The sequence below is a fragment of the Pseudophryne corroboree genome, chromosome 7, assembly GCF_028390025.1.
Source record: "Pseudophryne corroboree isolate aPseCor3 chromosome 7, aPseCor3.hap2, whole genome shotgun sequence".
NCBI lineage: Eukaryota > Metazoa > Chordata > Amphibia > Anura > Myobatrachidae > Pseudophryne > Pseudophryne corroboree.
Window position 1 is genome coordinate 39516319 of NC_086450.1, and position 26242 is coordinate 39542560.

Here is a 26242-nt window from a genome sequence, read left to right on the forward strand (position 1 = left end):
CAGGATTGCCGTTACCGAGTTCGGTAAAGGCCCACTCTACAAGGAAAGTGGGTTCTTCCTGGGCAGCTGCCCGGGGTGTCTCGGCGTTGCAAATTTGCCAAGCAGCTACTTGGTCAGGGGCAAACACGTTTGCTAAGTTTTACAGGTTTGACACCTTGGCTGCTGACGACCTTCAGTTTTGGTCAGTCAGTTCTGCAGGAACATTAGCACTTTCCAGCCCATACTGGGAACTTTGGTACATCCCCATGGTACTAAAATGGACCCCAGCATCCTCTAAGATGTAAGAGAAAATAGGATTTTAATTACCTACCGGTAAATCCTTTTCTCGTAGTCCATAGAGGATGCCGGGCGCCCGCCCAGTGCTAATTTTTCCTGCAGAATTACATTTGATCTTTTTACACAGGTTCTCATGTGTTAAGATGTTCACAGCTGTTGCTGTTGCGTTATGCATGCACGTTAGCATGGGTTATGTTGAAAGCCATGTTAGGCGGCATGTTTTGTATGGTGTGAGCTGGTGTTTAATGTAAATTCTTCTCTCGAGAATGTCCGTCTCCTCGGGCACAGTTCCTATACTGAGGTCTGGAGGAGGAGCATAGAGGGAGGAGCCAGTTCACACTGTTGAAAAGTCTTAAAGTGCCGAAGGCTCCTGCGGAACCGTCTATACCCCATGGTACTAAAATGGACCCCAGCATCCTCTACGGACTACGAGAAAAGGATTTACCGGTAGGTAATTAAAATCCTATTTTTCCCCCCCCTCTTTTCTGCATTTAAGACGGATACATTATTTAAAGATGGTGTTAAGCTGCTTGGTTTGAAATTCTGATTTAATTTTAAGTCGCTATATATTTTTGGGTGTGTAAGTTTATTGTTTTTTTTGTGTGATATTGCTTGTCTTTTAAAAGTGCTGGAATATTATTATTATTATTATTATTGTTATTATTCTCAATTTATATGGCGCCACAAGGGTTCTGCTGCGCCTCACAAAGTACTTTACCAAATGACCGCTACCGTTCAATATGAAAACTAAAACCAAAGCTTCTCTCATGAGCTGTATTGTCCAGGGCTGCTGTTAGGGTTAACCTGTGGTAGAGCTAGGCCAGCGCAGGGAGGCCTTCGGAGAGGAAGATTGCTGCATAGAGGTGGAAAGTTATAGGGGTATATGCAATTGCCGGCGAATCGCGGCAATTTTTTGCCCGTTTTTTAATTCGACACAATTCGACCGTCGAATTCCGGCAAGTGGGTGCCGGAATTCAACATATTCAATAAAAAACGGATTCGAAAGTCCCGCTGTCGAAAAACGGCCGATTTGACGGATTTTGATTAGATTTTTTAAAAACGGGAAAAAACCCGAAAAAAAATTGCGTGGGGTCCCCCCTCCAAAGCATAACCAGCCTCGGGCTCTTCGAGCCGGTCCTGGTTCTAAAAATCCGGGGAAAAAACTTACAGGGGATTCCCCGTATTTTTAAAACCAGCACCGGGCTCTGCGCCTGGTGCAAAAAATTCGGGGGACAAAAAGAGTAGGGGTCCCCCGTATTTTTTACACCAGCATCGGGCTCCACTAGCTGGACAGATAATGCCACAGCCGGGGGTCACTTTTATACAGCGCCCTGCGGCCGTGGCATTAAATATCCAACTAGTCACCCCTGGCCGGGGTACCCTGGGGGAGTGGGGACCCCTTCAATCAAGGGGTCCCCCCCCCCAGCCACCCAAGGGCCAGGGGTGAAGCCCGAGGCTGTCCCCCCCCATCCAAGGGCTGCGGATGGGGGGCTGATAGCCTTGAGAAAAATGAAAGAATATTGTTTTTTCCAGAAGAACTACAAGTCCCAGCAAGCCTCCCCCGCAAGATGGTACTTGGAGTACCACAAGTACCAGCATGCGGGTGGAAAAACGGGCCCGCTGGTACCTGTAGTTCTACTGGAAAAAAAATACCCAAATAAAAACAGGAGACACACACCGTGAGAGTAAAACTTTATTTCACACATGTCGACACATACATACTTACCTATGTTCACACGCCGACCTCTGTCCACTTGTCCAAGTAGAATCCAGTTTATAATCCACGTACTTGGCAAAAAAAAAAAAAAAACGAACACAAGGACCAGGCGGTCTGAAAGGGGTCCCATGTTTACACATGGGACCCCTTTCCCCGAATACAGAGACCCCCCGTGACTCCTGTCACAGAAAGGTCTCTTCAGCCAATCAGGAAGCGCCACTTCGTGGCACTCTCCTGATTTGCTGTATGCGCGTCTGAGCTCAGACAGCGCATCGCACAGCTCCCTCCATTAGTTTCAATGGTGGGAACTTTGCGGTCAGCGGTGGGGTTACCCGCGGTCAGCGGCTGACCGCGGGTGACCCCACCGCTGACCGCAAAGTTCCCACCATTGAAAGTAATGGAGGGAGCTGTGCAATGCGCGTCTGAGCTTAGACGCGCAGAGCCAATCAGGTAAGTGCCACGAAGTGGCGCTTCCTGATTGGCTGAAGAGACCTTTCTGTGACAGGAGTCACGGGGGGTCTCTGTATTCGGGGAAAGGGGTCCCATGTGTAAACATGGGACCCCTTTCAGTCCGGGTGTTCGTTTTTTTTTTTTTTTGTGCCAAGTACGTGGATTATAATCTGGACACTGGATCAGGTGAGTATAATTTTTTTCACAGGTACGCCGGATTCTTCAGTGACGAGGGGGGCGTGGCACTCGGCGGGTCAACATAGGTAAGTATGTGTGTGTCGTCAGGTGTGAAGAAAAAATTTTACTTTCACGGTGTGTGTCTCCTGTTTTTATTTGGGTATTTTTTTTCCAGTAGAACTACAGGTACCAGCGGCCCCGTTTTTCTCCCGCATGCTGGTACTTGTGGTTCTCCAAGTACCAGCTTGCGGGGGAGGCTTGCTGGGACTTGTAGCACTACTGGAAAAAACAATATTCTTTCATTTTTGTCAAGGCTATCAGCCCCCATCCGCAGCCCTTGGATGGGGGGACAGCCTCGGGCTTTACCCCTGGCCCTTGGGTGGTTGGGGGGGACCCCTTGATTGAAGGGGTCCCCACTCCCCCAGGGTACCCCGGCCAAGGGTGACTAGTTGGATATTTAATGCCACGGCCGCAGGGCGCTGTATAAAAGTGAGCCCCGGCTGTGGCATTATCTGTCCAGCTAGTGGAGCCCGATGCTGGTGTAAAAAATACGGGGGACCCCTACTCTTTTTGTCCCCCGTATTTTTTGCACCAGGCGCAGAGCCCGGTGCTGGTTTTAAAAATACGGGGGATCCCCTGTAAGTTTTTCCCCCGGATTTTTAGAACCGGGACCGGCTCGAAGAGCCCGAGGCTGGTTATGCTTTGGAGGGGGGACACCACGCAATTTTTTTTCTGATTTTTACCATTCCATTTAAAGAAAAATATATATATTTTTTAAATATATAAATAATACTTGTGCCTCCAAAATAGACAAACCAAGTACCTAATCCCTTCTAATATAAATAGATATGCTATTACCAATAAAAAAAACACCAAAAAAAACATGTTTTTAAAATTTTTTATTAGATTCCGCCACCAAAGTGTGGCGGATTGAAAATGACGAATTCACTGTCTAAAAGCACTGTTGTCGAATTTACAATCTTCAATTGAATATACTTTTGTCGAATTGCCGCATTTGTACCATTGCAGAAATGTCGAATTTGACAAATGTCGAATTTCAAAAAGTCGAATTTGGAAAGTCCGTTTTTTTGACGAAAAGTACTGAATTGCATTGTCGAATTTTTTTTTTTGGCGAAAATGTCCCGTTTTTCGTCATTTTCGGGAATTCGACCGCAATTGCATATACCCCATAGAACATCAATAGGACTATGCTTTTGGTGGGTATGAGCAGGCTTGGTGGAGTAGAGCGCAAAATATGGTGAATGGAATTAGAGCTTGGTTCTCAAACTCTGTCCTCAGGACCCCACACGGTTCACGTTTTCCATGTGCATCACCAACTGTCACATTTTAAAAATCTACAGGTGACCTGCAAACCATGAACCGTGTGGGGTCCTGAGGACCGAGTTTGAGAACCTGTGGATTAGAGTTTATAAAAATCAGAAAACAAAGTGGTGGTGTTGGCTATCACAGTGGGTAGAAGGGTTGGTCAACGGAGGAGGCCTAGGGGTAGAGTTTGCTTCTAAAATTAAAGTGAGAGAAGAGTTTACAGCCACAAGGAGAACGTGGATAATAAATTGGGATGTTGAAATCGCAGAAGACGAAGATGCTGGAGCATCAGAAAGGGGGTAGCCTGACAATGTTCCGGTTATGTAATGGGAATACTTGTGTATGACTATTAGGGAGTGGAGTAGCGAGGGCGCAGTATTGCTAAAGGTATATGAGGAGGATACAGGATGAATGCCATGTGATCATCAGATACAAGTGATGAAGGGTAATACAGGGCCTAATTCAGGTTGGATCGCAGTGTGCAATCCACCTGCAAATAAAAGGGCGCAGCGCCCGCCCTTCCCATGCGCCTGCATTTTCTGCGAGGGGGGGGGGGCGGCGCAGAAACTCAGGTCGCCTCTGCCTGTCAGTCAGACTGGGGGGGGGGGGTGTAACGCTGTGTTTCCAGGGAGGAAACGGAGCTTTGCGGGGATGGTGCTGTGTGAAAGGGGGGCAGCCGGCGCGATCAAGGCCATGGCAGCGGGACTCTGCGCCGGCAATTCGTTCGCAAATTCTGCTTGATGAACTAGGGGAGGCGCTGGTCAGTCTTGCTCAGCGATGGGCGGGCCCCAGCATGCGATCCAAAGGATTGCAGATTCTGCTAATTAGCAGAATTTGCAATCCTTACGAAATTAGGCTCACAGTGCACAAAGGAAATGGGGATAATTCCACAATCAAGTTACCATGTGCAGGGAAGATGGATGAGAGACAGTTTCTGGATACTGACGGTGAAGTTTGGCGCTCGTGCAGTTATTTGGAGCGATTCGTACATCTGTTTAGCTATGAGTTTTGTTTACTCTGGAAGTTAGGATGGAAATCGTAAATGTATTTACCTCGAGCAAAATGTAAAAGCGTGTTTTTTTGTTTTTTTTTCTCTTGTTTTTTTTTTCTATCCTAGGTTCGTATGCAAGCATTAAAGTGTTTCTCCGTTTTAGCTTTTGACAATCCACAGGTATCAATGACCCTTGTAAATGGTAAGTTTCGTTTCCCTTTTCTGTAAGTTAATTCCATATATATATATATATATATATATATATATAATATATATATATATATATATATATATATAATATATTAGATAGATATGTGTAATGTGTTGTAAATACATGACACTAGTTGACCCTTTTTTTAAAAACTGCTTTGTTATGGTGCATCATAGCCACATATATCCCTTTCAGACCACCAGCAATAACCCGGATTATTTCACATGAGCACGTAGGAATTAGGGTTGCGGTGCAATCTGAAATGGGCCAGCTGAAATAATCCGGGTCTTGTAACCCAGTATTTAAACTCTTGTAGTGAGAAGGGTTGAACGCGTGTTTAGCACGGCTCACTATGTAATGTGAACGGGTAAGCGACCCGGCACCCATTTTCCTGAATAGGAAGAGACGGTGCTTCGGCGGTGACGTCACCAACCCGGCATATTGTCAGTCCTCCTGTCTGACAGGGGTTTTGCTGAGTTGTCCCTGAGAAGGACACGTGTACAAATCCCGGGTGCGACTCGGTAAAAGCAGTCTGAAATCGGTAATAGTCTTGTTCATCATTCATCTCTTACCAGGCTTAGCTGGTTTAAACCAAATGGAGTTAAAAAAAAAAAAAAAAAAAAAATATGGATTTTTTTTAAATAATCATGCTGTGACTACAGGCATGGCACCATGAAAAGTCTATTATGAGGGAATCCCTCTGGTTTTATTCCACATTCTTGATGCTTATGGTCTTCATTTCAGTGAGCTGAACCAATACCATAAATTCACACACAACAGAGATATAGGGAGGGCAAACCAAATGGGAGGATCTAAATCTGCCTAGCATCAGCTAAGACTCCACAAACTCCTCCCCTAACAATCCTATAGGACAGGAGGAAAACCACAACATTCTCATCCTTAAAGGGTAAACAACTCCAACACATTAAAGAGTGAATACACAGAGAAACGCCTCATGGTTTAATCTGCTTCATGATTATTTCAATTCAAAACTTTCAGTCCTATTGAGATGTCTCCGAGTGAACTTTGTAATATGTTTAGTCTATCTACATATATTCAGATGTAATAGGAATACTAAGAAGCACAAAACTGGTTTTATTGAAAGAGGTAAAATAAATCCTCAAAGCCTAATAACTTTGAATTGTTAATGTATGAAAGCATTAAAACATGGATGATCAAGGTTTCTAATACATAGCAGTGTGTCACAGTATTCTTTGATAATCGAGCGCATTTATTAACATTTTATATGGCGCCAAAATAATCTGTTGTGCTTTTTTAGATTTGTAAATAAAAAGTGGAAAAAAAAAATAGTTTGTAGGAAAACCAGACAAATAGATAAATGGGCCATCCGTCCAAGCTTACAATCTTAAAAGACTTGTAAATAAGTATTAATATGTTGCAAAATATTACACATGGCCCTGTTGCTGCTTCACTGTGCCACCATGCTGCTCTTCATGAAGAAACCAATTCACACATCCTGCATTTTAATCATTAGTATTTTATTTATTTATTTCTCTAACGTCCTAAGTGGATGCTGGGGACTCCGTCAGGACCATGGGGTTTAGCGGCTCCGCAGGAGACAGGGCACAATAATAAAAGCTTTAGGATCAGGTGGTGTGCACTGGCTCCTCCCCCTATGACCCTCCTCCAAGCCTCAGTTAGATTTTTGTGCCCGGCCGAGAAGGGTGCAATCTAGGTGGCTCCCCTGAGCTGCTTAGAATAAAAGTTTAAGTTAGGTTTTTTATTTTCAGTGAGTCCTGCTGGCAACAGGCTCACTGCTACGAGGGACTTAGGGGAGAGAAGTAAACTCACCTGCGTGCAGGATGGATTTGCTTCTTAGGCTACTGGACACCATTAGCTCCAGAGGGAGTCAGAACACAGGTCTCACCCTGGGGTTCGTCCCGGAGCCGTGCCGCCGACCCCCCTTGCAGATGCCGAAGTTGAAGAGGTCCAGAAACAGGCGGCAGAAGACTTTCAGTCTTCATAAGGTAGCGCACAGCACTGCAGCTGTGCGCCATTGTTGTCAGCACACTTCATACCAGCGGTCACTGAGGGTGCAGGGCGCTGGGGGGGGCGCCCTGGGCAGCAATGTATTATACCTTTTTTATGGCTAAAATACATCACATATAGCCCTTGAGGCTATATGGATGTATTTAACCCCTGCCAGATCTCACAAACTCCGGGAGAAGAGCCCGCCGTTTTAGGGGGCGGGGCCTATTCTCCTCAGCACACGGCGCCATTTTCCTGCTCAGCTCTGCTGTGAGGAAGGCTCCCAGGCTCTCCCCTGCACTGCACTACAGAAACAGGGTTAAAACAGAGAGGGGGGGCACTTATTTGGCGATATGATTACATATGTGAAAATGCTATAAGGGAAAACACTTGTATAAGGGGTTGTCCCTGTATAATTATAGCGTTTTTGGTGTGTGCTGGCAAACTCTCCCTCTGTCTCCCCAAAGGGCTAGTGGGGTCCTGTCCTCTATCAGAGCATTCCCTGTGTGTGTGCTGTGTGTCGGTACGTGTGTGTCGACATGTAGGAGGACGATGTTGGTGAGGAGGCGGAGCAAATTGCCTGTATTGGTGATGTCACTCTCTAGGGAGTCGACACCGGAATGGATGGCTTATTTAGGAATTACGTGATAATGTCAACACGATGCAAGGTCGGTTGACGACATGAGACGGCCGGCAAACAAATTAGTACCTGTCCAGGCGTCTCAGACACCGTCAGGGGCTTGTAAAAACGCCCATTTACCTCAGTTGGTCGACACAGACACAGACACGGACACTGACTTCAGTGTCGACTGTGAAGAAACAAACGTATTTTCCTTTAGGGCCACACGTTACATGTTAAGGGCAATGAAGGAGGTGTTACATATTTCTGATACTACAAGTACCACAAATAAGGGTATTATGTAGGGTGGGAATAATCTACTTGTAGTTTTTCCTGAATCGGATAAATTAAAGTGTGTGATGATACGTGGGTTTCCTCCGATAGAAAATTATTGGAGGTATACCCTTTCCCGCCAGAAGTGAGGGCGAGTTGGGAAACACACCTTAGGGTGGATAAGGCGCTCACACGCTTATAAAAACAAGTGGCGTTACCGTCTCCAGATACGGCCGCCCTCAAGGAGCCAGCTGATAGGAAGCTGAAAAATATCCTAAAAAGTATATACACACATACTGGTGTTATACTACGACCAGCAATCGCCTCAGCCTGGATGTGCAGCGCTGGGGGGGCTTGGTCGGATTTCCTGACTGAAAATATTGATACCCTTGACAGGAACAATATTTTATTGACTATAGAGCATTTTAAGGATGCATTTCTATATATGCGAGATGCGCAGAGGGATATTTGCATTCTGGCATCAAGAGTAGATGTGATGTCCATATCTGCCAGACGATGTTTATAGACACGACAGTGGTCAGGTGATGCAGATTCCAGACGGCACATGGAAGTATTGCCGTATAAAGGGGCGGTCCATCGGACCTGGTGGCCATGGCAACAGCTGGAAAATCCACTTTTGTTACCCCAAGTCACATCTCAGCAGAAAAGGACACAGTCTTTTCAGTCTCAGTCCTTTCGTACCCATAAAGGCAGGCGGGCAAAAGGCCAGTCATATCTGCCCAGGGTTAGAGGAAAGGGAAGAAGACTGCAGCAGGCAGCCCATTCCCAGGAACAGAAGTCCTCCACAGCTTCTGCCAAGTCCGCAGCATGACGCTGGGGCCATACAAGCGGACTCAGGTGCGGTGGGGGGTCATCTCAAGAGTTTCAGCACGCAGTGGGCTCACTCGCAAGTGGTCTCCTGGATCCTACACGTAGTATCCCAGGTGTACATTGGAAATTCGAGACGTCTTCCCCTCACAAGTTCCTGAAGTCTGCTTTACCAACGTCTCCCTCCGACAGGGAGGCAGTATTGGGAAAAAATTCACAGGCTGTATTCCCAGCAGGTGATAATCAAAGTACCCCTCCTACAACAAGGGAAGGGGTATTATTCCACACTATATTGTGGTACTGAAGCCAAACGGCTCGGTGAGATCTAAAAGATTTGAACAATTACATACAAGGGTTCAAATCAAGATGGAGTCACTCAGAGCAGTGATAGCGAACCAGGACGATATGGTGTCACTGGATATCAGGGACGCTTACCTACATGTCCAAATTTTGCCCTTCTCACCAAGGGTATCTCAGGTTCGTGGTACAGAACTGTCACTATCAGTTCAGACGCTGCCGTTTGGATTGTCCACGGCACCCCGGGTCTTTACCATGGTAATGGCCGAAATGATGATTCTTCCTAAAAGAAATATGGACGCTTTCCTGATAAGGGCAAGGTCCAGAGAACAGTTGGCGGTCGGAGTAGCACTATCTCAAGTAGTTCTACGACAGCACGAGTGGATTCTAAATATTCCAAAATCGCAGCTTTTTCCGACGACACGTCTAATGTTCCTAGGAATGATTCTGGACACAGTCCAGAAAAGGATGTTTTCTCCCGGAGAAGAAGGCCAGGGAGTTATCCGAGCTAGTCAGGAACCTCCTAAAACCAGGAAAAGTATCAGTGCATCATTGCACAAGGGTCCTGTGAAAAATGGTGGTTTCTTACAAAGCGATCCCATTCGGTAGATTTCACGCAAGAACCTTTCAGTGGAATCTGCTGGGAAAATGGTCCGGATCGCATCTTCAGATGCATCAGCGGATAACCCTGTCTCCAAGGACAAGGGTGTTTTCTTCTGCGGTGGCTGCAGAGTGCTCATCTATGAAAGGGCCGCAGATTCGACATTCAGGACTGGGTCCTGGTGACCACGGATGCCAGCCTGAGTGGCTGGGGAGCAGTCACACAAGGAAAAAATTTCCAGGGAGTGTGATCAAGTCTGGAGACTTCTCTCCACATAAATATACTGGAGCTAAGGGCAATTTACAAGGCTCTAAGCTTAGCAAGACCTCTGCTTCAAGGTCAGCCGGTATTGATCCAGTGGGACAACATCACGGCAGTCGCCCACGTAAACAGACAGGGCGGCACATGAAGCAGGAGGGAAATGGCAGAAACTGCAAGGATTCTTCGCTGGGCGAAAAATCATGTGATAACACTCTCAGCAGTGTTAATTCCGGGAGTGGAAAACTGGGAAGCAGACTTCCTCAGCAGGCATAACCTCCACCCGGGAGAGTGGGGACTTCAGCGGGAAGTCTTCCACATGATTGTAAACCGTTGGGAAAAACCAAAGGTGGACATGATGGCGTCCCGCCTGAACAAAAAACTAGACAGATATTGCGCCAGGTCAAGGGACCCTCAGGCAATAGCGGTGGACGCTCTGGTAACACTGTGGGTGTACCAGTCAGGGTATGTGTTCCCTCCTATGCATCTCATACCAAAAGTACTGAGAATCATAAGAAGGAGATGAGTAAGAACGATACTCGTGGTTCCGGATGGGTCAAGAAGGACTTGGTACCCGGAACTTCAAGAGATGCTCACGGAAGAACCGTGGCCTCTACCTTTAAGAGAGGACCTGCTCCAGCAGGGGCCTTGTCTGTTCCAAGACTTACCGCGGCTGCGTTTGACGGCATGGCAGTTGAACGCCGGATCCTGAAAGGGCATTCCAGATGAAGTCATCCCTACCCTGGTCGAAGCCAGGAAGGATGTAACCGCAAAACATTTTCACCGCATTTGGCGAAAATATGTTGCGTGGTGTGAGGCCAAGAAGGTCCCTACAGAGGAATTCCAACTGGGTCGTTTCCTACATTTCCTGAAAACAGGACTGTCTATGGGCCTAAAATTAGGGTCCATTAAGGTTCAAATTTCGACCCTGTCGAATTTCTTCCAGAAAGAACTGGCTTCAGTGCCTGAAGTTCAGACGTTTGTAAAAGGGGTACTGCATATACAGCCTCCTTTTGTGCCCCCAGTGGCACCTTGGGATCTCAATGTTGTTTTGAGTTTCCTAAAGTCACATTGGTTTGATCCACTCACCACTGTGGAATTAAAATATTTCACATGGAAGGTGAAGATTCTATTAGCCCTGGCTTCAGCCAGGCGTGTGTCAGAATGGGCGGCTTTATCATATAAAAGCCCTTACTTAATTTTTCATTCTGACAGGGCAGAATTGAGGACTCGTCCTCAATTTCTCCTTAAGGTGTTTTCTGTTTTTCACATGAACCAACCTATTGTGGTACCTGCGGCTACTAGGGACTTGGAGGACTCCAAGTTACTTGACGTTGTCAGGGCCCTGAAAATATATGTTTCCAGGACGACTGGAGTCAGAAAAGCTGACTCGCTGTTTAGCCTGTATGCACCCAACAAGATGGGTGTTCCTGCTTCTAAGCAGACGATTGCTCGCTGGATTTGTAGTACAATTCAGCTTGCACATTCTGTGGCAGGCTTGCCACAGCCAAAATCAGTAAAAGCCCATTCCACAAGGAAGTGGGCTCATCTTGGGCGGCTGCCCGAGGGGTCTCGGCTTTACAACTTTGCCGAGCAGCTACTTGGTCAGGGGCAAACACGTTTGCTAAATTCTACAAATTTGATACCCTGGCTGAGGAGGACCTGGAGTTCTCTCATTCGGTGCTGCAGAGTCATCCGCACTCTCCCGCCCGTTTGGGAGCTTTGGTATAATCCCCATGGTCCTGACGGAGTCCCCAGCATCCACTTAGGACGTTAGAGAAAATAAGAATTTACTTACCGATAATTCTATTTCTCGTAGTCCGTAGTGGATGCTGGGCGCCCATCCCAAGTGCGGATTGTCTGCAATACTTGTACATAGTTATTGTTACAAAAATCGGGTTATTCTTGTTGTGAGCCATCTTTTCAGAGGCTCCTTCGTTGTTATCATACTGTTAACTGGGTTCAGATCACAGGTTGTACGGTGTGATTGGTGTGGCTGGTATGAGTCTTACCCGGTATTCAATATCCTTCCTTATTATGCACGCTCGTCCGGGCACAGTATCCTAACTGAGGCTTGGAGGAGGGTCATAGGGGGAGGAGCCAGTGCACACCACCTGATCCTAAAGCTTTTATTATTGTGCCCTGTCTCCTGCGGAGCCGCTAAACCCCATGGTCCTGACGGAGTCCCCAGCATCCACTACGGACTACGAGAAATAGAATTATCGGTAAGTAAATTCTTATTTTTAATCTGCACTATATGTTGCATTAGATGCACCAGAGTTTGTGTGGCGCAAAATGAAAGTACATTTGACCTATAAGTGCACAGTGCCATATATTTTGAGTGATTAGATCATTTCAGGAAAGAGCAACAGCGAGGCAATATCAATTAGCATAATTTGTTTAGTAATGCCGGGCAAATTAAAATAAACAGGTCCCCTCTTCCCTACTTCCCTCCCTCAGCTAACATAATATTGGTCGTTTTGCTTTCATGATAGCTATCCTCTAATTTTAAATGGCATCCCTTCTCTCTGTTTATCAAGGTAAAACATTCCACTAGGGTAGAACAGTAATAATCCGTTCCGTGATGCATTATAATTGATGCTGGAAAAATCCTCTGCGTTCATGGCGACTGCTGTACTGACTTGCTGTCTAATTTAATCAAATAATGAGACTGCATTTCCCGTGGTTATCATCTATTAGCCTTATTAAGCCTGATCGAAACACTGACTTGCAAAATTCTGATGTCAAAATGTTCTCTAAAGGGTAAATTTATTAAGATGGGAGTTCTATTTACATAGCAACCAATCAGAATCCAGGTATTATCTTCTAGAAGGTGCTAGATAAATGAGAAGTAGAACTCCCATCTTTAGTAAATTGACCCCTAAGTTTGAAAGTGGTTCCAGTGCCACCATAGAATTATAGATATCTGAAATTAAACTTAACATTGCTCTTAATGATTATCCATTACTACCTGTTTTCATTAATAATTCTACCATTTTTGTTTGTTTTTGTAGTATTGGTTGATGGGGAACTGTTGCCACAAATCTTTGTAAAGATGTTACAACGCGATAAACCAATAGAAATGCAACTTACAGCTGCAAAATGGTGAATACAAGCCCTATATAGAATGTTTGTGTAATAGAAATAAATATATATAATATAAAATGTGCAAGAACCGTTTTTGTAAACTTTTCACAGATGTACCCGTCCTAGACAACTTATAGGCTCTTGTTCCAAACAGAAGACAAAAAGGGGGGATGTCCGCCCAGGCATCCCCCAGCACACTAAATAGTACTTGCAACAATACTTGAAAAACTATATGGTAATAGAAATTCAGAGATATTTGTTGCATGCGTTTGCAAATACATAGTAAGCCACCAGGCCCCTTCACCGCTTCTCTGAGACCAGTGGTCCCTATACTGCAAAAGAAATGAACTGCGTCCGTACTGTAGTGTGGAAACTGGGCAGTACGCAATAAGCTTTTTGTTATAGGTGGAGACTGAGCTGGTCTAGTTGTCCTCGACACCAGGTCACCTGGGGTAAACAATGGAAGCTGTTCATTGGAATCTTTATTAATGACGGCAAAGCAGCGAGACTTTGTAAGCCAGGGGTAGGGAACCTTTTTTTACCAAGGGCCATTTGGATATTTATAAAATCCTTCGGGGGCCATACAAAAATTATCAACTTAAAAATGAGCCTGCCCCCAATAGATATGCCCCCAGTAGATATGCCCCAGTCAGTAGTTATGCCCCCAGTAGATATACCCCCAGTCAGTTGTTATGCCCCAGTAGATATGCCCCCAGTAAGTATGCCCCCAGTCACTTGTTATGCCCCATTAGATATGCCACCAGTCACTTGTTATGCCCCATTAGATATGCCCCCTAGTAGCGACGCTTACACACACACATTAAAAGAAAAAAAAACACAATACTCACCAGCCCCGCTCCTGCTTCCGGACCTTTGCCCTCCGCCTGGCTGCCCGCTCCTCAGAACTATGGCAGAGAAGTCATGACATCTCTCCCATAACACCACACAGCAGCACACGCACACTGCCAGAGCCGGAAGCCGGAGCTCAGGAGTGAGCTCCTGCCTCCGGCTGCTACTGAGGGTAAGAAGCCAGGCGCCCGCTAGTAACAAAATCTCAGTGGGCGCCCGGCTAGGTGAGCCTGGCCGGGCCGGATCAAGTGGCTCTGCGGGCATTATACGGCCCTCGGGCCTGAGGTTCCCCACCCCTGTTGTAAGCAGACAGTGATCAGCGTGCACACCCTCCCGTAGATTTTCGAAAGCCATTCCTAGAAATGTAACATGCAGCGGGGAATTGCAAAACCAAAGCACAAATACCATAGGTTGAAGTGGGTGTCCATAACGGGTAAGTGGGATTGGGAAGAAGGGGGGCGGGGATGGTAGAGTAGGAGGTTTATGGTGGAACAGTATGGAGAGTCAAGAGACAAAATCCAGTTCTAACTTTATCCTTGGAATGCGGCCTTCACAGTGACAGGCCAATGCCTGTTTTCAGGTCTTGACATTCATTCACTATCTGGGAGAGAGTGTTTGATCAGTATGTTCAGCAGTCTAACAGGGGAGGTGTTGCATTGAAGTCTGATTCACAGTTGCAGACAGATGATTTTTCTTAGTGTGACTCGTGTAGCTGAAATGGCTTATAAACTCCAGTTATAACTCTGTCTTTGGAATGACAACCTTAGAATGCAGCTATCAATACTTCTAATGTTCAACGTTCTAACAATACACTTAGGAAACCTCAGAAATTGACTTTAATGGAAAATGGTTTCAATTCCAAAATAGACCATTGGGTCTCAATCCTCCGTTTGTAAGAGCCAACGTTCTAGATCGGGAATTGTGTGCTAAGAGTTTGGTGCAAGAACAAATGATATTGTAAAACGCGTCGGTGTACCTTGGTCCAGGTTGATGCCAGTGCTGCTTGTTCTACATCACACAACTGTAAGAAATACCTCCTCCTCTTCTTCTTCTTCCAGCCTAACCTACATGTGTCGAGCAGGCTCTATCCGAACAGATGACAACTGCATTGTGTTAAGAGTAAGTATAGCTGTTTGACTTCTTTCTTTTTTTTTTTTTTTTGTGAAAATGAGAATAGTAGGATCATCAGCGGTAAATGTTTCTATGCTGTTGCCTCAAACCTGTGCAATAAAGCTAAATAGAATGATTCCATGTTTAGATGACCTGTGTAATAAAGCACTTATTTGGGCAGGAAATGTGTCTTTTTGTAAAATATTTCGGGGGTGCCAGCTTTCTGGCTTTGTTTCACTTTCCAGTAGAGCGGAGGGGGGGTCAACCTGCAGTGACGTACCTGGATTTTGTGCAATTATTGTGACCATACAGCTTCAATCAGCCGTTACCCGCATCTGACAGCTGCACTATATCACCTGTAGTCGGGCTGCAGCAGGTCACCCTTGCCTAATAGCTGCAGAATAGATGACGCATCATGGAGTTTGTCTGACTGGGCTTCGTTCTGAGTCTTGTCCAGTTGGCACAACTGTGTTTTACTTTCAATATTCTGCAGGAGCAATGAGCTGAAGAATAAATGGTCTGCAATACAGCAGAGGTAAGCAACTCTAAAACTGCAGGGAACTCGCTGAAGCACCCCATTGATTGTACTAGAGGAGGAGGAGAAGGAGAAACAAAAAGTTTATAGTGATTGTGTTTCTTCTTGGTAACTTTGCATAAAAGTTTTAATGTATTTCAAACGAAATATTGTAAAGGTTTGATTAGTGTATACTGGGAAACCATGCAGGCACGCACTACGAGCAAGTGCTCGCCAAGCGCCTTTTTAAGGCGCTTGTCGTCTCTCCGTGCTTTTGGGAATGGCTTTGTAATGGGCTAACCTACCACATGGAGGGCGTGACATGGCAGACGTGGTAAAGAGTCACTACACAGTCAAACCAGCTTCTGCTTTAGGACAACTTATGTCCTGTACATGCTACTTACTGACGTCGCATGTAAATTCGTTATAACAGTGAAGCGTCATCCTGTATTCTTTTTGTTTCTTGTGGAGTTTTTGTGTCTGTTTGAATGTTTTTAATAGAAACCGTCTCTTCATGCAAAACTGTATCTGAAAGATTAAAGGCGGTTTACTTTCCGCACACGCGATTCAATTACAAATGGCAAGTCGCAGACATGTTGTGCGTTACCTCTGCGGTGCGCGACTTATGTGACGTGCATGAAAGCTTGCGGGAATAATATACACACGAAAAAGTGCCAAATAAGATCTCGGGACAATGTATAGGGCTGTCAGCCATAAGCAAAGTATTGGAGGCTGTTACATTGTGTTAAATGGTTGGTTTTTTTACAACCATTTAGTAATGATGGTCAAGGAAAGTGTCTAGAGTATTTTGGGGCATATTAAGGGGGATATTCAATTAGCCGAGGTAATTTACTGCGGCTAATTGATCCCGGGAGGGGCAATCCCTTTAGCCCCAAAAGCTGGCAGTCATCAGGGATTTTTCTTTTACCTGTCTGAGACCGGAGAAAAAAAAATCCGTGATAAATGTCTTGGTTTCGTAATTGTGTCCACAAAAAACACGTGTCCATCCCGCTGAATCCTATGCGTTTTTGGCCGAAAATGGGTCCGTTTCGGGGGGGGGGGGTTGGGGACGGGCTACAATTGAATTGCCTAATAATGTTTATCTGGTAAAAATCGCTGTAAAAACCAGTTTTGGGGGGTGAGGTTTTGCGGGAAAATTTTCCGAGGGGAATTTAATATCCCCTTATGTGTCTCTACAGTGATTTGGTTTTTTTTGTTGTTTTTTTTTTTTTTTAAGTGTGAACTTGCAAGGGTTTTACTTGTATATTCACACTTAAAAAAAAAAAACATTTCCCATCAATACAGCACCTCTACATACGTGTCCCACTTCATCGCACCTCTACATACATGTCCCACTTCATCGCACCTCTACATACATGTCCCACTTCATCACACCTCTACATACGTGACCCACTTTATTACACCTCTACATACGTGTCCCACTTTATTACACCTCTACATACGTGTCCCACTTTATTACACCTCTACATACGTGTCCCACTTTATTACACCTCTGCATACGTGTCCCACTTTATCACACCTACATACGTGACCCACTTTATTACACCTCTACATACGTGTCCCACTTTATTACACCTCTACATACGTGTCCCACTTTATTACACCTCTACATACGTGTCCCACTTTATTAACCCCATTTTTCTGCTTTTTCAAGACCTGATAATTGACCTGTTTTTTTTTTTTTTTTTTGTTTGTTTTTTTGGGGCCAGATTTTTTTATTAAAACACCTCTAAATATGTTGTTATTCATTGTGAAATGTGTATCAGGGAGTACTGTACATTGTCTTGTCATGTTTGACATTAAAATAGGGATTTTCCCTACTTTTTAACTAGTCTGAAGCTACAAACTAAGAGCTACTGTGCTCCCATTATGACCTGCGTTAAGTGGTGGCTGCAGGTTTTTAACCCGCATTAAGCACTTTGCAGCTAATTGAAGCCTGCCCTAAGTTTAGGAATGACCTTGTGCTTCAAGTGCCACTGACCAGCCAGAGGTCTGTTGAGAGGAGAAGCCTATGTACCTAACTGTACAACTGATGATGTTGTCTCATATTTCCACTTAAGTGCATAAGCATTGAGCAAGGAAGATACTGGATATACCAACTTCTCCCAGCTTACTGGGCAATATTTTTTCACTAGTAATAACCTTGGTCCATACGTTTTATATGCTTCCTGTCAATCACCGGTACGTATACGTAATAGGAGCCGGAATGATGTCACAAAACAACATTTGCATGATCGTAAATGACCCTTTATGTTGGGAACCCCAATAATCTAACTTGAACAACACCGACTAAAAGAAAAGTCATGTAGCCCAACATTTCCTCCCCCACTGCTAAGCTGTAAAACAACAAGATGTTCTGTCTTTGTTTCCATTCTGACACATCCCGTCCCTTTCTATTGCAGGCACTTCCCTGCTTGGTGCGTATGTGTAGCAAAGAGCGCCTCCTAGAGGAGAGAGTGGAAGGGGCGGAGACCCTGGCGTATCTTATAGAGCCGGACGTGGAGCTGCAGAGGATTGCCAGCATTACTGACCATCTCATCTCCATGCTTGCGGATTACTTTAAATATCCCAGCTCAGTCAGTGCCATCACGGACATCAAAAGGGTGTGTATATCCTGCCCCCTGCTGTGTGTACATGGTATTGCAGTGCGCACAGGTGTGGTTTTTATTTTGTTGCATGTGACCAAGTGGCGGCATCTTTAGGCTGCTGCTAAAGTAATAGTGGTCAGTATAGCTCTGCAGCGGAGTGTGAATAACAAACCAATATCTGTAACCGCCTTTCACAGGATCCTATACAGTCAGTATGAGGACCGGTTAGGGGAGATCTTGTATAAAGTGATGTGAATTACCCCTTTCATCACTGCCCATCAGGGCGTTTTTGGCAGTTACGGAACAGAAGGGCTGTTTTTATAGGAGAATATTACATCACAAACCAGCCGTCTGGTCCATTTTTATTGCACGCAGTGTAACTTTTTCTATTTATTTAACGTAGATTAGTTTTTATATATTATGTACGATAACGATCTGCTTCTCAGGATACGGTGCAACCCGTGTACAGATAGTAGGCCACGAATGGACCATGTTTATTTGTGGGTTATATGGACCAATATAGTAAACCTAAAATCGAAAAGTTGCAAATTCTCAGTTTTGTCCTCTTTAGAAATCCTCTAGATCAGGCATTCCCAACCGCGGTCCTCAAGGCACACCAACAGGGCAGGTTTTAGTGATATCCAGGCTTCAGCAGAAATGGTTAAATCAAAATAACTGAGGTACTAATTAAGTCACCTGTGTTCAAGCCTGGATATCACTAAAACCAGGACTGTTAGTGTGCCTTGAGGACCGCGGTTGGGAAACACTGCTCTATAGACAGTAAAAATATAATGGAAGCAGACCAGCCCCCAACAGCTAATGTTCCTAGCCCAAGTTCTCCGGAGTTTCTCTCCTATAGGTTGCAGAGCTGATCTTTGTGTGTGTGTGTGACGATTTAGACTGCAGTGCATAGAGATTATTCTTTAGTCCCCCCGGGCGTCTGCTCCTAGGTAAGCACAAACCTGTCCTCTTTCCCCCCTCTTCTCTCCCTGGTGTTTATACACTGTAGCAGCAAGAGACGTTGCACGCTAACATCGTGGAGACAGACACCAGTGGGGCTATAGATGAATCCCAGTGCACTGCAGCCTCTCTAACCTTTCCACTGTTACAAATGACCCAGCAATCCCACCAGCTCTCACCCCAGACTTCAGAAGAAGAGGTGAGTATATTTTTGTTTTTGCACAGCTTTGTTAGGTAGGTGCTTGCGTGTATGTGTTGCTTGAGCACAGGTGAGGTTTTGTGCATTACAATGTAAACTGCCCTGAAAGGCGTCATGAACTTAAAATCCCATGATTGGATGTCAGCGGATGATGTGATGCTCTTAAACACATAATAGGCGTCTCCTCTCCGGAGCGAAGTAGCACACGTGTGCAGCACTGTGACACTCTTACACAGTAAACATGGCTGCAGTAGCTGATGAGGTCGGAGGTCGCTCCTGCCCGCAGATTCTGGGTCTTAGTGCCCAGCGTGGTGGAGACGACGGTGGAGCATACTGCTCCCTAACAGTAACCAACTGCAGACAATCAGATATACACATTTTAGGGATAGACCTACAAAAGATAATCCCTCTTAATCAGTCTGAGTCTTAGCATGTACTCACTCATAGGAGTCACCCAGCCATGGTGACAGCTGTACTGTCCTTTCTAAGCTTGCAGCACTGTTCAGTCCTGTATGTATCTACTGTACGTGCCAGCTGACGGGACTGGAATCCCAGCCAGCTCACGTTGGCTGTCGTGTTCAGCTCCCCTACTCCTAATCTGTATACTTCAGTCCTCTGTCTGAGAGTATCCTGTCCCGCACGCTGTCAGACTTGTCACTGGAAACCGGTGCTAGCTGCATAGTGAATCACAATGCCAGTTTCGGAATCTTGCTAAAATAAATATATTTCAATATGTATGTTCAGCTCATAACAGGGAAGATAGTTATGTTTTTATCCTTCCTCATCTACTTTTTTTTTGGGGGGGGGAGACCCCAATCTCGGAATATGTAATTCTCTGAAAGTACAGGAGACCTTTCCTGAATGTTATATCATGCTTTTTGCAGAACGACCTGTAGGTTTGGTATGATTTGTTTTTGCCAGTCTGTGCTTTGCTGTTTTTTGACTGCTTACACCACTATATTTCACTGTCATGTTTTGTTGATTGAAAACTTCCCTCTAATTTGGGTGTGTTTTACAGCCCTATAATGTTTATGACCTACACATACACTCCTTTCTGAGGTCTTGGGCTTGATTCAGGACGTAGTCGAGTAACCTTTTTTAATTTTTTACTGCACACGTGTCAAGTCACCACGTGTGTGCATCCAGATTGTTGGTTCAAAGTCGCAGTAGCGATTTTCAGTACCACCCAGAATGTTTTGGGTGCTCCTGGGCGATGACTGGGAGGGGCCTGCTCAGAAGCACGGGTGACGGTCAGTGTTACGGGAGTATCTCTGAAGTGGTTGCATGCACAGACGTTTTAATTGGTCACATTGGGGGGCCGTACTCGGACAGAAAAATTCTACACCTAGCGTATGGTTTCGATGGTGGCGTCTATAGATGCACCAAACGCATTTGCAGCGTTTTGACTCTCGGTCATTGCACATTCAGACGCACAGAAGTACACAAGGTAAAGACTTGTGGTGGTATCAACATAAAGTCGCAGACTTGCGTCTGGCAAAAGGCTTAAGGGCGCCACTGTGTCCGACTGTTTTGAAAATAAAAGGGGCGTTAAGGCTAGAAAATCATTGGCAGTTTGTGCTTCAGCTATTCGTGAAATGTGATGTAGTTGAGAACACCACTGTCAGAATCCCGACGGCAGAATGCCGACGACTGAATCCCAAATGTAAGTATGCCGTTAGGGTTAGACTGCGGGGTTTTGGGTTAGACTGCGGGGGGGAGAGAGGGTTACTTTTAGGGTTACAGTGCTCAAGCGCCCCTGTCGCTGACAGACGGGATTCCGTACCCAACCCAGGGAAATCTGTGGATCTTCTGTTTGCGTGGGAATAGAGGTCCCAGCTGGCACATTATGCTTTAAGTCCTGTTTGTTCCCCCTCCGGCCGCAGATCCATATGTTGCCAGAGCCTGGCTTAGACAGTTGTTTGAGGTGAAGTGATTTGGTTGAGCTATGACTGCAATATGCATGTATTCACTATGTCTAAGAGCTTGGTTATCTGCCGCCAAGTTGCCAGTCTGTCTTACGTCTTTATTTTTTTTTAATATATTTATATTTTTCTTCCCGATCTCAGCTGGATCACGATTTAAAACATGCCCACGAGTTGCGCCAAGCGGCCTTCAAGCTCTACGCCTCGCTGGGAGCCAATGACGAAGACATCCGGAAGAAGGTGAGTCTGGGAGAGGGGCGACCCCCGGTCCTTTCCGCCAGCAGACAGGGTGTGACACCCACCTGAAAAAGTCGCCAGGAAAAAAAGAATTAACAGTGACTGTCATGTTTAAAGCCAAAAGCAGAGACTGTGAGGGTTTACGGAAGAATGAATGAATGGGGCCATTGCCTTATGGCTTTATATTTTTATGCCGTTAGAAACCTAGCATAGCCTGATGGTATGAGAAGACCAATAACTTGCATTCTATTCCTGTGTTCAGCATTAACCCTGCACATTCCGTATGCATGAGTTCCAATACACCGTTTCCTGTAGAGGCGAAGCTTTCCGGTGCCCAGGGTAACCACAACGCTACAATGTCGCCACTGTCCAAAGCTGCTTCTGCTACAGCATGTGTTACATTATATCGTGATAGCGGAAGGGTGAGTATATGTCCACAGCTTAGTCACAGATGAAGCAGCTGATTCATGGCACGCGGCAGTGCCCCCTAGCAGATCTAGTGGGTATCACCTGGGCATGCGTCTTATCTCAGTGATGTCACCGTATCATAGTGTCCGTCATCTAAGTGATGTCGGCTGCACACATGGGATGTCTGCACTGTTTGTAGCCAGCAGGTAGACTTGAATAAACAAGCATTTATTGTGCACACGGTCTGCCTGCTGCATCGTTGTCACAAGTCACAGGTGCGAGACGTGTTCCCTCGAAAAATCTGCACAGCGGCAACTATACTATAATGCGAATGTGGCACACAGTTGTTTTCGCTATTATGCATTAAACTTTTTTTAAAATTGTAAAAAAAAAAAGATATATATTTTTCTTCAAAATTTACTCAAACACATAATATATACAGAACCTGAGTGGGGAAGATACCGGGCACAGGGTAGTATTCACCAATCACATAGGTTCTCTAGTGCTGGCGACTTTCCTCGTCATCCTTTTTTTTGCACCTGTCCCTTGCCACGTGCAGGTAGCACAGCAAATAGCGCGCCCCTTTCCCTGGTTGCACGTGTCCGCACTTGCACAAATACACAGATGCTGTACTCTGCTTACATTAGAAGGCGGCCATTCCTCTCTGTCCCACGTATCCAGATGCAGGCAGGTGCACGTGGCAGTATCTCAAAAATCTGCTTGGGTGCGTGTGTGTGAGGTCGACTGGTGTGCCAGCTGGTGCAGCACTTACCGTGCAACACACCCTATTACTGTATTACTAGAGCATGCTAGTTATCAAAGAGGGGATCATCATTGCAAGAATTGGTGGGAGTCCAGTCCTGTTAGCCCTTGCCTAATTCTGCATCAGTCGTGGCGGATCCAGTCTTCCTTCTCAAGTCAACTGACCAAAGCACACTCTTAATAGCAGGCTTTTCAAGGAGAAAATAACATTGACACATCTCCATTAAGAGGATTACAATCTATGAGGGTCGTGCAATGAAGTTATATACACACACGTGCACACATACTATCACATTTCAGTCTTTTTCATGAATTATTACCACTATTCCTTCTATTGGATAATACATTGCTGGAGTAAGGGGAGAAAAGAGCTGCGTCATTTCAGGTGTTGCAGGTGCGCCTTGGTTTGTAGGTACATACTACCTGCTGCAAGGGGACCAAAGACAAGCCCAGGCAGAGGAATTGTTATATAGCCCGTCCGTGTCACCTCTAATGTGGGAAAAACTATTTAATTTGTGTGCAGAATTAGTAGCGCCTCCAAACATTTCCGTCTTCCCATTGACGTCCGTGAAAACTGTTCACCTTTCTCTCGAGTCTTGTTTTATCTTCCATGTTCCCGTGCTTCCGTCTCATCCTCCACTAATCAGCAGCTGATATCCGTCTACTTCCAGTAATACTGTAGAGTTTCTCGCACAAACGGTAACCCTCAATCTACACATCCGCTACAACTGCTGACTGGTGTGAGCTGTAGTGTAAGACGAGGCGGCGAACTTCAGGGTGGGTTCTGTTGCTTTAGACAGATGTCAATGCATTGAACAAACTTCAGCTGCCTGTCCTTTTACAGTACTTCCACTTACTGCATCCAGCAGGCTCCGGAGTATAGACGCATAATTTTTTATTTTGTATAGAAACCTTTTATACACCATAAATAAGCCAAATACATCTGCAAACATAACACAGCTGCTGCACAGTTTTGAGTGCGGATATTACCTGTGCAAATTGTAGATTATTTGCACTACAATGTTGAAGGGAAGCTTTAATTAAGCCTACTGCCAGTATGGGATGCGGTCAATTTACCTACAATCAAAATACCGACAACCATTCACTGACAGAATCCTGACATGGTCAAAATACCGACATTTAAAATGTCGACAGGTCATTTTCCATTGAAACAGACTTGTTTATACTTTACCATCCCAGTGAACCTGGAAGGGGAAATATAATAGTGTGCCGGGCGCAGCAAAGCACCGTAACCGAAGCCGCTCGCCCATGCGAGGGGACGCGTTACACTTAAGCGGTGCCCATATCGACCTATGTTGTTGACATACACACAAAAAAGTAAGACTTGTTTTGACTTTTTGACATGTCGAAATTTTAAATGTCGGGATTTTGACCGTGGGGATTTCATACTAAACCCGCCGGTATACATTTAATTAGTGCACCTACCTAACACACTAATACCCTTTCTGCACGGGGGCCTATCTCTAATAGATGCAGTACAGGGGGTCACACACTACACCCCCCCCCCCTGCGCCCATTATACTTAACTCGGCCACCGCTTTCTCAAAGACTTGGTGCACACACGGTAGGTTTATCACCGGTAGTGGCAAAGGGCAGGTCTAGTTTAGAGTTTCTAATAGTGGTTATCCTCCCCTAGTGTCATCTAGCACACTGTAACGGCTAACGTTCACAATCGATATACCTATAATTTTTGCACCATATGGCGTTGCCCTTTGGAGCAATATAGATGTGTGTATCCTCTACATTTTTTTCCATAAGCAGCCTTGGACAGTTGGGACAGTAGCATTCCGAACGAGTTGGCACTTACTTTGGCTGCACATAAAATATGGCTTCAGTATTCAGTGCTGGTAGAGTCCATGAGGTCTGATAGACAGTCTCCCTCCGCCACGGCCTGTGCCCTGCTGTTGGACCAGCACTGCAAAAGAGACCTCACTTCTGATATTGCTTATGTTGTGATATGTGCTATGACAAAACCGACATTTCATTGTAATCTGCACAAAATGGTTTGCTTCTGGTCTGGCCTGGATTATATCTGTTGTGCGTTTTTAATTTTTTTCTTTTAATATTTTATGTGTGAATAAAGCTTTGTTTTAATGATGTTATGATGGAAAGTGGTTATATGGGTTTGTAGCAACACTTTAAAACGTGCATGATAACTTTAGTCTTTCTTTTATTAGAATTATTCATTTTCGTCTGCTGAAAGTTGCTACTTAGCAGCGGTAATGGTGCCACTTTCTTATTTTCTCTTCTCCTAAGTGTCCTGCTGAGTAATCCACTGCGGTCTAGACTGCGCTCAGACTGCGGGGATGGAGAGGCACAGGCTGGATTAGTCACACTCCGTAGCACTGTTGCCTTGCTTTTATGGCTGATGGCACTCCATCTTTTTAATTAAACCTGTTATTTGGTTCCTAGATGTAAAATACACCATGTACTGTCTAAAAAAAGCCATTGAGTGCCATTAGCTAAACCAAGTCATTTTTGGACTAGGAGAAAAATATGTTAAGGTATCACTTATCTTAGTAAGAGCTATTTGAGTTAGGGGTTCTGACCAGTTGAAAGAATATGGAAGTATTATTTTTCTATGTACATCGGGGACTATAGGGGGTGCTCAAACAGTATAAAGAAATGAGAAGTCAGGTTGAGATTGTTGCTGTTGCAACCAATCAACCTCTAGATAGCATACTGTATATCATGTATACTCTATAAAATGCGATCTAGAATCTGATAATCTCCACGTGTCCACTCTTTAGAACCCGTGATGGGCATCAGACTGCCCCAGGGTCTCCTCCATGCCTTCATGTGCCACCCCAATTCCTGTCTACTTTGATGTCATGTTGCTTTAAAGTACCTAATGTGCTGTTATTTACAGATAGGTGTCTATCTCATTGATTACATGTCGTCATTTTCATTTACTTATAGAGATTAAAGTTATGGGCTGCCCTTTCGACGGCTAGAGGGCCGCCCAATTTGAGGATTATCAGGTTGCCTGTCGCTGCTTTTAGAAGGACTGATACGCCCCTATATCTATAAAGCAGCAGGTTTTCTAAATCACCGATTTTATTTCATTTTTATTTTTTTGTGCCGGTGGGATTTACAACGGCAGCACTTTTGAATGCAAAACAATAACCTTTAATGTTATCTGCTGTATTTAAATCCTGTGGGCATGGGCACAAATTGTCAGGTTTTCATAGCTAAGGAAATATAGCCTCAGGTGTACATACAGTGTGCGTATGGAAAGGTTCAGCAGGACGCCTCTTATACCTCTCTTTGTCAGAGTTCTTTCTCCTTCTTCATCACCTTGTGGTCTGTATTTATCAGTGAGGCAAATGGCTCAGGAGGCGCTGGCTAGTACCAGAGCCAGATTTACACACACTATGAGCTAAAGGGTGCATGTGGGCGTTATACACAGGTGCAGCAATATATGCATGTGGCATTATACACAGGTGCAGCAGTATATGCATGTGGGTGTTATACACAGGTGCAGCAGTATATACATGTGGGTATTATACATGTGCAGCAGTATATACATGTGGGCATTATACACAAGTGCA

At 45.1% G+C, this 26242-nt stretch overlaps 1 protein-coding gene across 6 annotated transcripts in view; it reads left to right on the forward strand.

The window, feature by feature from the left end:
- The window catches only part of ARMC8 (armadillo repeat containing 8), a 182327-nt gene that overhangs the window by 73398 nt on the left and 82687 nt on the right, over positions 1–26242 (forward strand). For 2 of the 6 annotated variants that reach the window (XM_063933050.1, XM_063933053.1), the window contains exons 8-13: positions 5064–5139; positions 13028–13118; positions 15008–15068; positions 17997–18197; positions 19192–19341; positions 21408–21503. In XM_063933050.1, the coding sequence (XP_063789120.1) occupies positions 5064–5139; positions 13028–13118; positions 15008–15068; positions 17997–18197; positions 19192–19341; positions 21408–21503 (675 nt within the window). Of the gene's footprint in view, positions 1–5063; positions 5140–13027; positions 13119–15007; positions 15069–17996; positions 18198–19191; positions 19342–21407; positions 24789–26242 lie in introns of those variants that run through there. The other 4 variants (XM_063933051.1, XM_063933052.1, XM_063933049.1 and 1 more) reach the window with 3 other exon arrangements.